The 13361-nt window shown below is 32.4% G+C and overlaps 2 protein-coding genes across 2 annotated transcripts; one reads left to right on the forward strand and one right to left on the reverse strand.

Annotated features, from left to right (window-relative positions):
* Positions 1-514: 514 nt before the first annotated feature.
* Positions 515-3090, reverse strand: LOC100789182 (cyclin-B1-2). The gene is made up of 4 exons (XM_003540158.5): positions 2810-3090; positions 2449-2549; positions 1900-1997; positions 515-835 (listed from the first exon to the last, which is right to left on the reverse strand). The coding sequence occupies exons 1-4, from the start codon at positions 2942-2944 to the stop codon at positions 735-737; spliced, it is 435 nt and encodes a 144-aa protein (XP_003540206.1). The 5' UTR covers positions 2945-3090; the 3' UTR covers positions 515-734.
* A 1674-nt stretch (positions 3091-4764) lies between these two features.
* On the forward strand, positions 4765-9333 carry LOC100790764 (sulfite reductase [ferredoxin], chloroplastic). Its single transcript, XM_003540161.5, has 8 exons — positions 4765-5257; positions 5462-6241; positions 6333-6629; positions 7173-7370; positions 8007-8141; positions 8226-8342; positions 8429-8587; positions 8723-9333. The coding sequence occupies exons 1-8, from the start codon at positions 5084-5086 to the stop codon at positions 8927-8929; spliced, it is 2067 nt and encodes a 688-aa protein (XP_003540209.1). The 5' UTR covers positions 4765-5083; the 3' UTR covers positions 8930-9333.
* Positions 9334-13361: the final 4028 nt, after the last annotated feature.

Here is a 13361-nt window from a genome sequence, read left to right on the forward strand (position 1 = left end):
GAGGTAAATCAGCTACCCCCGGATATTAAAGTGTAGATTTGAGATCAAATGCTAAAATTTCTCTTCGATTTTGGAATTGTAGCTAGCGAGCCACAACTCCTGCATAGAAATACCCCTCAGTGAGTACAAAAGAAGCAAGGAATTTGCAAAAGGAAAAAAATATTTTGACACCCAAATATTGCTAGTATACACCTAGTGAAAGAGAAAGAAAAGAGAGAGAAATATAGGTAGGATATGTGATATGATGTAATAGGAAGAAATAAAGAAATATGAGTTGTTGGTGGGATGTTTAAAATAAAAGAGTGTCAAAATATCATCACTCTTACAAAAAAAAAAACATGAGCAGATGGAAGATACCAGGATACGGGGATCTACATTAGTCACGAATCACTATCTAATTTAACACAAACACACATGATATTCGTCAACCATTCCATGCATAATAAATCAATTCCCTTCATATCGAGTATTGAAAAGGGGAAAAGGGGGGAGTCAAATTAAAATTCAATAAGGATGCTCAACTCAAATGCCTCATGCATAAATTCTGCTTTAATTTGAAAGACATGCTCTGTTTATATGGATCAATAACATTTCTAGCATCCAGAGCATTAGGAAAACAAGAAGCTTTGATCACAAAATATGCCAACTCCTTGGACACTTTCATTTTAACGAATAGCAAGAAACTTCGATCACAAAATACTGTTTTCTGGCACTAGAATAACAGTCAAATTTAATTATATAATACTTGGGTACACTGGTCCCTTAGACAGACCAAGGCGAACTTCCATCCCATGATGCATGTCCAATGGCCGGAAAGTCTCTGACTCACGGGGGTCTGCAAACAACATCAATGGCATTTAAAGAGACAGAGAAAAGTATGAACAACAATGTGCCATATGCCAATTAACCAAAAAAAAAGGAACAACAAATAAGATTGCATAGCTCAATTATCATGGATACCAAATTCGCAATCATAGCATTAATTCCATAGAACAAAGCTTTACAAAAATACATGATTTTGAGCAGGCTATGTCTTTTTTGGTGGTTAAAAGCAATGTGGCTTAAAATATTATCACTAAAACTGTGCAATCATTTATCTTCCATACTTCCAGTATTGTGTTTAAATTATGATGCATATCCAATCAAATCATAAAACATACTGCAGGAGATTTCAACAGCAGATTCTAAATAAGCCTGAATCAGATTCTAAATCAAATTATAAAACATACTCTTGTCATCCTTGAACTGTGAATGACGGTTCAAAGTCTGATTTAAGTCTGAATAAGTCTTTAACCACAGCACAAAGTTTCAATAGCAACACATATTCTCAATTTGTCTGAATCGACTTTGAAGATTTTAGAGTAGACTCCTCTTTAGATCCCCAAACCATATAACAGAAACTTTGTCGCAATGATCAACAAGACTACAATCATCTCAAAACAGAAAGGTATTTAATTCTTATTCATTTAGTCCTATAAACATATATACTTCCAAAACAGTTGATAATATAAACCCCCCAAAAAAATTCTTATTCAGTTATTCCTACAAGCATAATATATTCCCAAAACAATTGATAATATTGGTCCAAGGTTTGGAGCACAAGTTCTTTCCAAATCTTAGATAAAAGAAAGGGTCCAAGGTGTCAAAAAAAAATATTCGATCAAGGAAACAATTAAAAACTTAAGACAAAATCCAGTTATCCTCTTTGATGGAGTTCATGTCCAATGTTAATGAAGCATAATTATAATATTTCATATTATTTCAGAAAATGAAGCATAACAAGCACAACACTTTAATGTAGCATAATTTCAATATTTAATGTAGAACCAGCTGCTTAAGCAGAAATCAAATGTTTCAAAGTAGGTAATAAATGTGAAAAGAAAGGCAAATCATATTTACCATTTAGACAATCCTCAAAACCAAAGTGATCAACACTTCCTGTAACAGTCTCCAAACCCAGCATTGAAGATGGAATTGGTCCAGGAGGCCGCTGGAACCTACAAGGATCAGTGGCATTACATCAAATTCAAATGCCTTTCACCCTTAATAAAAACAAATTTCAGCAATTTCTTTTTATAAAAGGGAGAAAGACACACACAAACACGCAAGATCTACCATGAGTCCACATTCTGTCAACCTAACCATATGAGCTAACCAACATTGCAATGTTTGTTAACCACTAATCAAAATCTTATTTACATATTCATAGTTTAACAAGCAAATTTTTAGCAAACATTAGTAAATCAATGTCCAATCTCATGACACGCATATGGTGATGTATATGATCTGTGCCTGAAAACCAGCTATACAAAGTTAACTAACCACTCACCACTAACGAAAACAAGGTCCCATGTCATATTATCACTGAGATAGCTTTAACTTTCGAAACATTCAATAAGCAACTAGACTACAATCTACAACAGAATATTCCAATCCGAATTGTCATACCTAGACAGGATTTGCCTGTCAAGCTCCTCCTTCAGGGGAAAAGCAGTTCCGTACAGGTTAACTTTGCATTGCTTCTTCATCGCTTCATCCATTCTCCTTGTCTAAAAATCACAAATACAAGGAAAAAAAATACAGGGTAGAGTTACAACAAACTGAAATTATAAATCAGTTTGAAACGTTAAGAATTTAGATTATTTTCAATCAAATGATTTTATTTTAAATGAAACCCTAATTACAAAGGGGAAATAGCTAGCAGGTGAAATCGGATAAAGCGGCCAGAAAGAGTATATGAGGAAAACGAAGAAGGATTAAAAGCTGAAATCGCAACGCAAAGAAGAGAGTTAGGGTTGAGAGAGATTACAGATTGGAGTGAAGATTGAAGAGGGTGGGAACCAACGATGTCGCTCTTGACTCCATGGAGACCAAATCGAAGCACGTCGTTTTGGACCCCTCCGATTTGGTGTGGGATGAACTTTGATGCTGATGCGTCCTCCATCTTCGTCTTCGTCTTCGATTCCACTCTTTTCTTCTCTTTCTTTACCAACAAGACAACACAGAACAGAACCTACTGAGCAAGGGAACCCCTTTATATAAGGGATTGCTTCAGCTATTTTATTTCCCCAAAACTATTTCAAAATTAGACCTATAAATTTCTTAGATTTTTTGTTTTGAAATATATTGCGTTATAGCAAAAAATATTTTTTTATAATAATTGTTTAATGTACTAGATTTACGCAAAAAATTATTCATAAAGAGGTAAGATTTATTAGGGGTTTAAAACTCAACCCCTCCCATTAACCTTATTTTATTTATCAAAAACTAATTCTCAATTTAAACCTATAATTTCTTTTTTAAAATATTGCATTATAATAAAAACAAGATTTTATAATGTTTATTTAATTGTTAAGTTTGGGAAGGTACTCATGAAAATTACTCATAGAGAAGTACGTATTTATTAGGGGGTTTATAACTCAACCACTCCGATTAACCTTATTCTAGTTTTTTAAATTGGGTCCAATCTTCCTCAAGTAAAAAAAAGGAAATACACCAATATCTTATTCAAGGACTTGGTTTCAGTTAGAACAATTTTGGCTAATTTTTAAGTCATTGATTTGACTAAAATATCGGGTAAATAGTTAAATCAAATAACCAATGAATTGTTTGTTAAGTAACTTAAATCACATGAGTACCTTCCCAAACTTAACAATTAATTTTTGAATGTGTTAATATACAAAAATTATTTTTTGAATGTGCTAACTTAATAATATGTTAGTATTTTTTAGACTAACTGGTCCTGAAAGGGTAAAAATATATATAATTTGATCTCCAAACATATCAATCATGTTCACGTTTTAATTATATTTTGGTGATTAAAAGACTGAAACCACCAACATTGCAATCATTGGAGGACTCGTGGAGTATCATGAGTGGAGCCACAGGATATAGCCGAAGTGTCTCTGTGATTACGTTTTGCAAGTATTTCAGTTTTGCTATGTCTTGTTCGATTAACAGTTGATCTTGCCCCACATAAGTGTCTATCTCGACCTTAGTCTTATGCATTGCTTCTGGATGATTCAAGAGAAGTGACAGTGCACATTCCATTGCAGTAGCTGAAGTTTCAGACCCAGCAACAAGCATGACCTGATCCACAATTTTTGACAGATTATAAATTAAGGCTCGATTATTTGTTAAAAATAATCCAGTACATAATTTGGTATAATTACATATTGTTTTCATGTATGAATTCGTTTACCTCAAGGAATTCGGGCACAAATGTAATGTGTCCGAGGGAAGTACAAGGTCACATATATCTGTTATAGCTAGTGCAAATGATTGAGAGCGATATGGTACCTTTTTGTTGTTGAGAGCAATGATATGGTACGTTCTTAGCAACCATATATTTTATGATAAATTAAAAACAAAACATTTGTTTGGTGCCAATATATTTTTGTAGACGTTGGAGAGAGTATCCAAGTTGTCTTTATGACTAATTTAGTCCATCTTTTATGCAAGAGACATTTATTTGATATTTTCTTTTTGACCATTTTAGCCGTCTTTTCGACTATTGTAATTAATCTCTACTCTTTAGGTAATGAAAGATACATAACTATTTTTTATTGGACAGCTCAAATCAATAATATCTTAGAAAGATTTTCTTTTCTTTCTTTTTGTTAAATAAACCATAGTGCTTAACTTTTATATCACTTCAAAACAAAACTTTTATATGGGTTCAGCGGTGCAAAATTTTAATTACATTGTTATTTGACCAGCAATTGGTGCCTATATATGCATCAATTCACGTTTATCATTTAACTAACAGACAACAAACTAGCTGTGAACGAGTTGTTGATCATTTTTTTCATGGAAATTAAAACACTAGGCCAAAAGATGATATAGAATTTTACATAAGTTAAATATTCATTTCCTGGTATGAGCGAATATATCCTTGAAAGCGTGCCTGGCTTTTGAATAGATTCCGTCCAGGTTCATTCCTCACTGGGAGCGAATATATCCTTGAAAGCGTGCTGGGTGTGGGAGGCACGTGACGTCTACACAAACAAAATAAAAACCCAGTTTCTCTCCACTCACTACCACTACCGCTATCACCCAATTTCCCCCCTTCGTTCTTCAGCTCATGACGACGTCGTTCGGAGGACCAGCCACCACCTCAGCGCCGCTCAAGGACACCAAGCTTCAGATCCCAAGCTTCCATTGCTTCAGCTCTGCTTCCGCCTCTGCTCTCTCGCGCAATGCCCTCTCCCTTCCTTCTTCCACGCGCTCTTTCTCCCTCATACGTGCTGTTTCCACGGTTTCTCTTCTTCCCTTCAATTCCGCTTTCTCTTTTTTCTCCGATTACTACTTTATTTTAGCTTCTCTGTAACTAAAGTTGGATTGTTCGATTCCTTTTTTTATTATTATAATGATACTCCTTTTTTTTCTTTTTTTCTTTTTATTAAGGTGGCTAGACTCTGGAATAATGTGATAACCTGTTGTGGTTGTGATTTCTTTGTAGCCTGCGCAGTCCGAAACTGCCACTGTCAAGCGCAGCAAAGTCGAAATATTCAAAGAACAAAGCAATTTCATAAGATATCCTCTTAATGAGGACATGCTGACGGATGCCCCTAATATAGGTGAAGCCGCCACTCAGTTGATCAAGTTTCATGGTAGCTATCAACAGTACAATAGAGAGGAGCGTGGTTCCAGAAGCTACTCTTTCATGATTCGCACTAAGAACCCCTGCGGGAAGGTTTCCAACCAACTTTACCTCACCATGGATGATCTTGCTGATCAGTTTGGGATTGGGACGCTTCGCTTGACCACCAGGCAGACGTTTCAGCTCCATGGTGTTCTCAAGAAGGACCTTAAAACGGTGATGGCTACCATTATTAGAAACATGGGCTCCACTCTTGGTGCGTGCGGCGACCTAAACAGGAATGTGCTTGCTCCTGCTGCTCCCCTTGTGAGAAAAGATTACCTCTTTGCTCAACAAACTGCCGAGAACATTGCTGCGCTCCTCGCTCCTCAGTCTGGTTTCTACTATGACATCTGGGTCGATGGGGAAAAGTTTTTGACTTCAGAACCACCTGAAGTAGTTCAGGCACGAAATGACAATTCTCATGGTACAAACTTTCCAGATTCCCCCGAGCCTATCTATGGAACTCAGTTCTTGCCAAGGAAATTCAAAATTGCCGTTACTGTGCCAACTGATAACTCGGTGGATATTCTCACGAATGATATTGGTGTTGTTGTTGTTATGGATGATGATGGGGAGCCTCAAGGGTTCAACATATATGTAAGAATAAGATGGGTGTAGATAACAGTTTGAGTGAATTTATTTTTTTTCTACCATTGTTCTAACTGGGACCTTCTAATTATTCTTGCAGGTTGGTGGTGGAATGGGAAGAACTCATAGGTTAGAAACCACTTTTCCTCGCTTGGCCGAACCATTAGGTTATGTACCAAAGGAGGATATTTTGTATGCAGTGAAAGCCATTGTTGTTACACAACGAGAAAATGGGAGAAGAGATGACCGCAAGTATAGTAGATTGAAATATTTGATAAGCTCTTGGGGAATTGAAAAGTTTAGAGGCGTAGTTGAGCAATATTATGGCAAGAAATTTGAACCTTTCCGTGCATTGCCAGAATGGGAATTTAAAAGTTATCTTGGGTGGCATGAACAGGTTGGTTCTCTAGATGAGTGAATAATATCATGCCTTTATACCTGCTTGTATGGCCCATAATATCTTTTTTTCATGCATTCCATTCATAGTTATATGGATTTGGCACTATGACAGTTGGTGGATAGGATTGGCATGTTTGATGTCTATTTATGGATTTAATAGCTGACATGGTGACAATGGATCTTTATACATGCTATCTTACCTGTGATGTGTACAGTTTTTTCAGTTCTGTTCTACCTGAAAAAGTGTGCTAAGCTATGCATAGCATAGAAGCATACAAACTATCTGGCAGATTAGGTAAATGAAGATTATTGGAAATTCTGATACTTTTTGTGCTTTGTAGATTTCTCTTATCTCGTTTAACTGTAGATATGTATATATATTCTTGCTATGTGACTATGTGAGAGAGTTGCAGCCATATCTCCTTTATATGTGGTTAAGCAATCTGTAGTTAGCTCATTCTTTGGCGTTATTGTCTTTGGCTAAAATATAGTTCCACATCCTTATGCTATATGGGCTCATTTATTGGATTTCATCTTCCAGGGCGATGGCAAGTTTTTTTATGGTCTTCATGTTGATAATGGTCGTATTGGTGGAAAGATGAAAAAGACATTGAGGGAGGTTATTGAGAAATATAATTTGAATGCAAGAATCACTCCAAATCAGAATATCATCTTGACTGATGTTCGTGCTGCATGGAAGCGTCCAATTACAACCACTCTTGCTCAAGCTGGTTTGCTGGTGAGATGTTTACAGCTTAATGTCTCACAAAATTATATGCAATTTTTGTTTACAGCTTAATGTTTAGTTGTTTATAGATTATACTTTAATTGTTTTGTGTCGAACAATGCTTGTTAATAAAGTATTTAATTGATGTTTCCTTGCTCAGTTGACACGAGTTTCATTTAGAAATCATAATTTACTAATTTAGTAGTTTCCTTAAGTTGCATTTAGAAACACACTAATTATTCATACAAGCCCAACATTTTAGATTATATCACTATCCAAGATATCAATTATAAATTTTAGGTGATTGTAGATCTGATTAGCTGCTGCTCGTGGTGGATCTATTTTTTGTGAGCAACACTAGGGAAAGTTCTTAATTTTTTCTTTTTCAATTCACTTCTGATTGATGCTTGACATCATGTATGATGAATTTCTGATTGAAATTTCCCTTATTGTATCTGTTGGAATTGGTTAATTTCTTCCATACTACTCCTGACATCATGCTCAATGTTTGTTTGCGCCTCTCTTTTCATTCTCTATTATTTATTATTTTTAATCTCATCTCTTGCTTCTTTTTTATAATTTTAGATTTTCAGTATATAGAATTTTTCATTAGTAAGCCTATAATTACCTGTTTTGCTGTGAACACAGCAACCTAGATTTGTAGATCCCCTCAACATAACAGCAATGGCATGCCCTGCTTTCCCATTATGTCCTCTGGCAATTACTGAAGCTGAGCGTGGGATACCTAACATTCTTAAGCGGATTCGTGCTGTTTTTGATAAGGTATTGCTGCACATATATATGGCAGTATTGATTTGATGGAGATCACTAATCAGGATACTTAAAACTTTTCTGTCTGCAATTCAGGTTGGCCTGAAGTATAGTGAGTCTGTGGTTGTAAGGATAACTGGCTGCCCTAATGGTTGTGCTAGACCATACATGGCTGAGCTTGGACTAGTTGGTGATGGCCCAAATAGCTATCAGGTTTGTTGATCTGCAGCTGAACTCGCTGACAGTGGATAGAAAAGCTCAAAAGACTATAATGTTCACTGTTTTTTCTTATGATGCAGATTTGGCTTGGAGGAAACCATAAACAAACATCATTAGCTCGAAGTTTCATGGACAGGGTGAAGCTTCTAGACCTTGAAAAAGTTTTGGAGCCTTTGTTTTATTATTGGAAGCAAAAGCGTCAATCTAAAGAATCATTTGGTGACTTCACAAACAGAATGGTGAGCTTTACTGCATACTTTTTATTTGCATGCAATCCACATTTACTAACTCTTGTTTTAATCTTTAAAATGATCATTATGGTTGTTAAAGTGATTGGAAAATTTGGCCTAAGTTACTCCATTTTCTGTTTCTAGGGATTTGAGAAGCTTAAAGAATATATTGAGAAATGGGAGGGTCCAGTGGTAGCACCATCACGCCACAACCTCAAGCTTTTTGCTGATAAGGAGACATATGAAGCAATGGATGAATTAGCAAAGCTTCAAAACAAGAATGCTCATCAGTTGGCCATGGAAGTTATCCGTAATTATGTTGCTACCAACCAAAATGGAAAGGGTGAATAATTCCATTTACTTAGCGAAGGAAGATGTATGTGATGCTGCTTTATGGTTGACAGGAAGGGTGGATAGGCTACTGAACACAACTCTGTTGTTACTGTGTAGTAACTCTGGGGTTAGGCTAAACTAATGTTTGGGTTATTTATTATTTTTTATTTGAAACGGCTTTCCCTAGAATCTTTTGGTTCATCATTTTGATCGAGTTTCTGAACACAAAATAAGCCTTTCTGTCATTTCTGTATCCAATTTTGGGTGTTCGACAGCTTGGTTTTTCTTCACAATAATCTTGTTACTAGGTAAGACCTTTTTCCAATTTCGCGCTTGCTCCAATAAAGTTCATTAGTCAGGATTTGTATATTGCAATCATTTGGTTAGTTAGTGATTAATTACAGAATATGGTGTGGGAACTATGTGTATGTGTTCACTTGTTCAGTTGTTATTATTATTATTATTATAGCAAAGTTATTCTTGATAGAAAATTTTGCTTGAAAGAAAAGTTTTAAAACTTCATTTCATTCCTTCGTTCCTTTTTGTTATTTCAAATTTTCACTATGTAACTTTACTTTTTTCTTCCCTCTTCAAGACCAAACTAATTGTAGGCCTTTTGTTTCAAAATTCTTTTAAATTTTTTATTAGTACATAAGTAATGTGGTGTGGGGGGAGTTGAGGAAAGTTACCAACTTAGGTTTCGTAGTGTGAGAGCTTAGAAAAAGTCTTCAGAGTCACTGTTAAATTTGTCTGTCTTTGTGGTTCATGTAGCAGTGTGTGATTGTGAGCTAAACAGTCTGGGATTAGAGCTGTTATGATGCCGTGATGGGAATGGTATTTAAGGTGTGTTGTTATAGGAATGATGTTATAGGCTGGTTTTATAATAAATATTTGAAAATTTATTAAATATTTCGTTAGTTTATTAAATGTTTGTTGGTATTAAAAGGAAAAAAAAAAAACTGTTGATGGGGTACTGTACGAATGTTTAAGCTGAACCAAATAGAATACCGAAGCGAAAATTATGGCATATACTCCGTGTTTGAAAATTCTGTTCGAGCACAAAAAGTAAGGCAAAAAAAGAAGTCTCTATTTGTTACAACATATCTTTTTGTTCCACGCGAGGCTTTGTTTATGGGTATGCAAAATTATTATAAGATTAATTTTGTTTTTCATCAAAATAGTTATATGGAGGTTTCTTGTTTTCGTGCCATCATATAAGTTAATCGTAGAAAGCTTCCATTGTGACAGCCAAGTTTGAATTGGTTTTAAGTAGTTGAAGATGTTCTAATCATCAACTTAATGATGAAATTGAATCGAAATCGATTTATGGTAAGTCTCACAAGTTGACCTGCCTTCCAAATTCCAATCCTGTTCGAAAAGGAAAACATATGCCATGAATAATTTCATAGAAATAGGACAAAAAATGAGGTGAAAGTGGGATAGAATAAAAAATGAGCCTAAGTTAAGCAATTTCCCTAGAAATAAATATCAGAAGCAGATCCCCACCAAGGTACGTATAATACAACCTGTTCACCTTGTTGTTATTCTGCTGGTGGAATCATCTCCTGGGTGCACCACATCACATGATTTTCTCCACTGTACAGTACTTGTTACCCCTCACCCTCAAATTTCTATACGCCAATCACCTTCTATTTCTCCCTTCAAATATATATACACGCGTTCGAAGGAGTATTTAAATTTAAATATGTTTTTATTTTTTCATTCATTTTTTAATAAATTTTTATTTTATATTGAGTTTATAATAAAATAATAATTTCATTTTTTGTCCTTGACATTTATTTTTAGTACTTGATAAATTAACATATTTTATATTTTTTATCTCAATTTTTTTTCCATTTGTTAACACTCAAGACTAAAACAAAAATCGTTAATTTATCATAGAACAAACACAAAAAATTTAATTTATCAAAGATTAAAAATAAAATTATTCTTTTATTAAAGATTCAATGTAAAAAAAATTATTAAGAAGCAAATATAAAAATAAAATATTTATTAGAAATAAAAATATATTTAAGTCGAGTATTTATTAGATTTTAGCCTTACATATAATCTTTGTTTCCCTAAATGTTATATTTTCTGTTCACTCGATTATTTTAGAAACCTTAATTTTTTTATCTTTTTAATATAATTTTTCTATAAACAACTTGTGATAAAAAAAAAAAGTACTTAGTGATAAACAACTATAGAAGTTTATAAATTTTTTAGAATTATATTATTAATTTTAAAAGATAAAATGTAAAAATCCACAATATTTAATCATTAAATCAGTCAAAGAAGTATTTAAAGATTTTTTTTTGTGTGATTGCTTCGGTACCTTGAATATTAGGAGGGTACTAGTATTTTTTATTTATTTTGAACTATCAGAAAAATAATTGTTTATACTTTAAAATCACAACAGTAATGAGTTAGAAGTTAATTTTAATATTGTTTTAAATTTTATAATTACAAAATTGACGTCTATTTCAAATTTGTTTTTCAAATTCAATATTAAACATAAAACAATATGTAAGTAAAAATGGAATGGACACCACCAAACACAATTCTCAAGACATTTACCAACTAAAAAATAACAAGATATTTAACAATAACTTATATTATCAGTTTTATATTATTCGTAAAATAAATATAACAAATGCATGTGTTAGTATATATTGATCTATTTAAGATAAGTACTGGTATCCCTTGAAATGTGAGCCACGGTAGAATTTACTTTTTTTTTTTATTATAACTAGGGGGAACAGGCACTCGATGTCTAATTCTTTTTCCATGTTTTTTTTTTAAATAAAAGAATAATAGAAATGTGAATATAAATATTAGAATAGAATAGATATAAAAATGTGTATCAAAATATCTTATTTTCTTTATATATAGTTATATATTATAATTATAAAAAAACAGTATTTAAAGCTTGAATCTGCAGAGAGAGAGGAAAACAGGTAAGGATATTACCGCAGAGGACAAGAAAGTACTTTTGCTGGTATTTGAAACATTTTTTTAATTAGTGTTCATAGTGTTGCATAAAATATATTTGACTTGTCTCGTATACTTCCATTTGCAAGATGTGCAACAAGGCAAATTTGCAGTAATGCTAAATTCTTTAATTTGAAAAGCTGCTATAAAGAATTAAAATTTGAAATTTATTAGAAATTCAAATTTGTTACTAAACAATTACGCATCTTACAACTTGCTCGTGAGATAAAACAAAAATATAATAGTACAATTTGAAACGGTAAAATCATGAAAATCTTCGAGAGGGAATTAAAAAATACATAAAATATAGAGCACTTTTTTTCCAACTTAATTTATGCTTTCACAGTTTCTACTAAAAAAAATGGATAAATACTCACTCCAAAATATCATGCATTAATAAATTGGTTCCAAGATAAAAAAATTTAACTAAGTTCCTAAAATATCTAAAAGTGTAATAAGTTAGTGTTGTTATTAAATTTGTTAAATCAGTTTGTTAATAAATTATAATATTTAATAATTAATTTTATCGTAAATTATATTTTATAAAGAACAATTCAACATAAAATATAAAATTTAAAAATTAATTTATTTTAAATTATATATAAATTTAATTTATCACATTTTTCACAAATAATTAAATACTAAATTTTGTCATAAATTTGATTAATTATCCAAAAGTGGAAAGAAAAGCCTTATACTTTCACAGATTTGACAGGATTCTATTAAAAAAAGAAAAAGTAAACGTTGACAGCACTGATGATATTCTAAATAGCACCCCATTCAGGAAAAAACAAAAATCTAAATAGCACCCACCATATTAAATAAATAAACTCTGTTTATGCGCATTATCGATTTGAATGGTGCTCGTCCAAATTCCAATGCTCCAGAACATCTTACAAACCTGAAGCTTTATCTACGCTACAGGAGTATTTAAGCGGGAAAAAAAAAAGTTTTGGTGGAACATTTTCGCATAGTTCTCTTAACAATTTGATTATAGATTTCTTTTCGCATAAAATATGAACTTTTTTTGTATTAAAAAATAGATAATTAAGGATTAATCCTATAACTAATTAACAGTGTGTTTGGATATAACATTTTAATTAAAAATAATAATTTATCACAGAATTCAAATTTTTTTAATCTAAAATTCATTGTTTGAATATTTTTTTATAAAGAATTTAAATTTTTAAAATTTTAAAACAAAATTTTAAATAATTAAAAATGTGAAATTTTATTTTTTTTTACAAGGTGAAAAAGTGAAATTTTCTTTCTTGATAAAAGAACCTTCCAAAAGATTTTTATATTTTCTTTATAATTTTATTTCTCTCTTTCACTTTAAAATTTTTGAAATCTCGTTCTTGAACTCATCAATTATTTTCTTTCGTCCTCATAATTTTAAATTTTTTATTCAAATACAAAATTTTAAAAATAAAAAAATTTCCATTGAAATATTTAAAAG

The sequence above is a fragment of the Glycine max genome, chromosome 12, assembly GCF_000004515.6.
Source record: "Glycine max cultivar Williams 82 chromosome 12, Glycine_max_v4.0, whole genome shotgun sequence".
NCBI classification, from domain to species: Eukaryota; Viridiplantae; Streptophyta; class Magnoliopsida; order Fabales; family Fabaceae; genus Glycine; species Glycine max.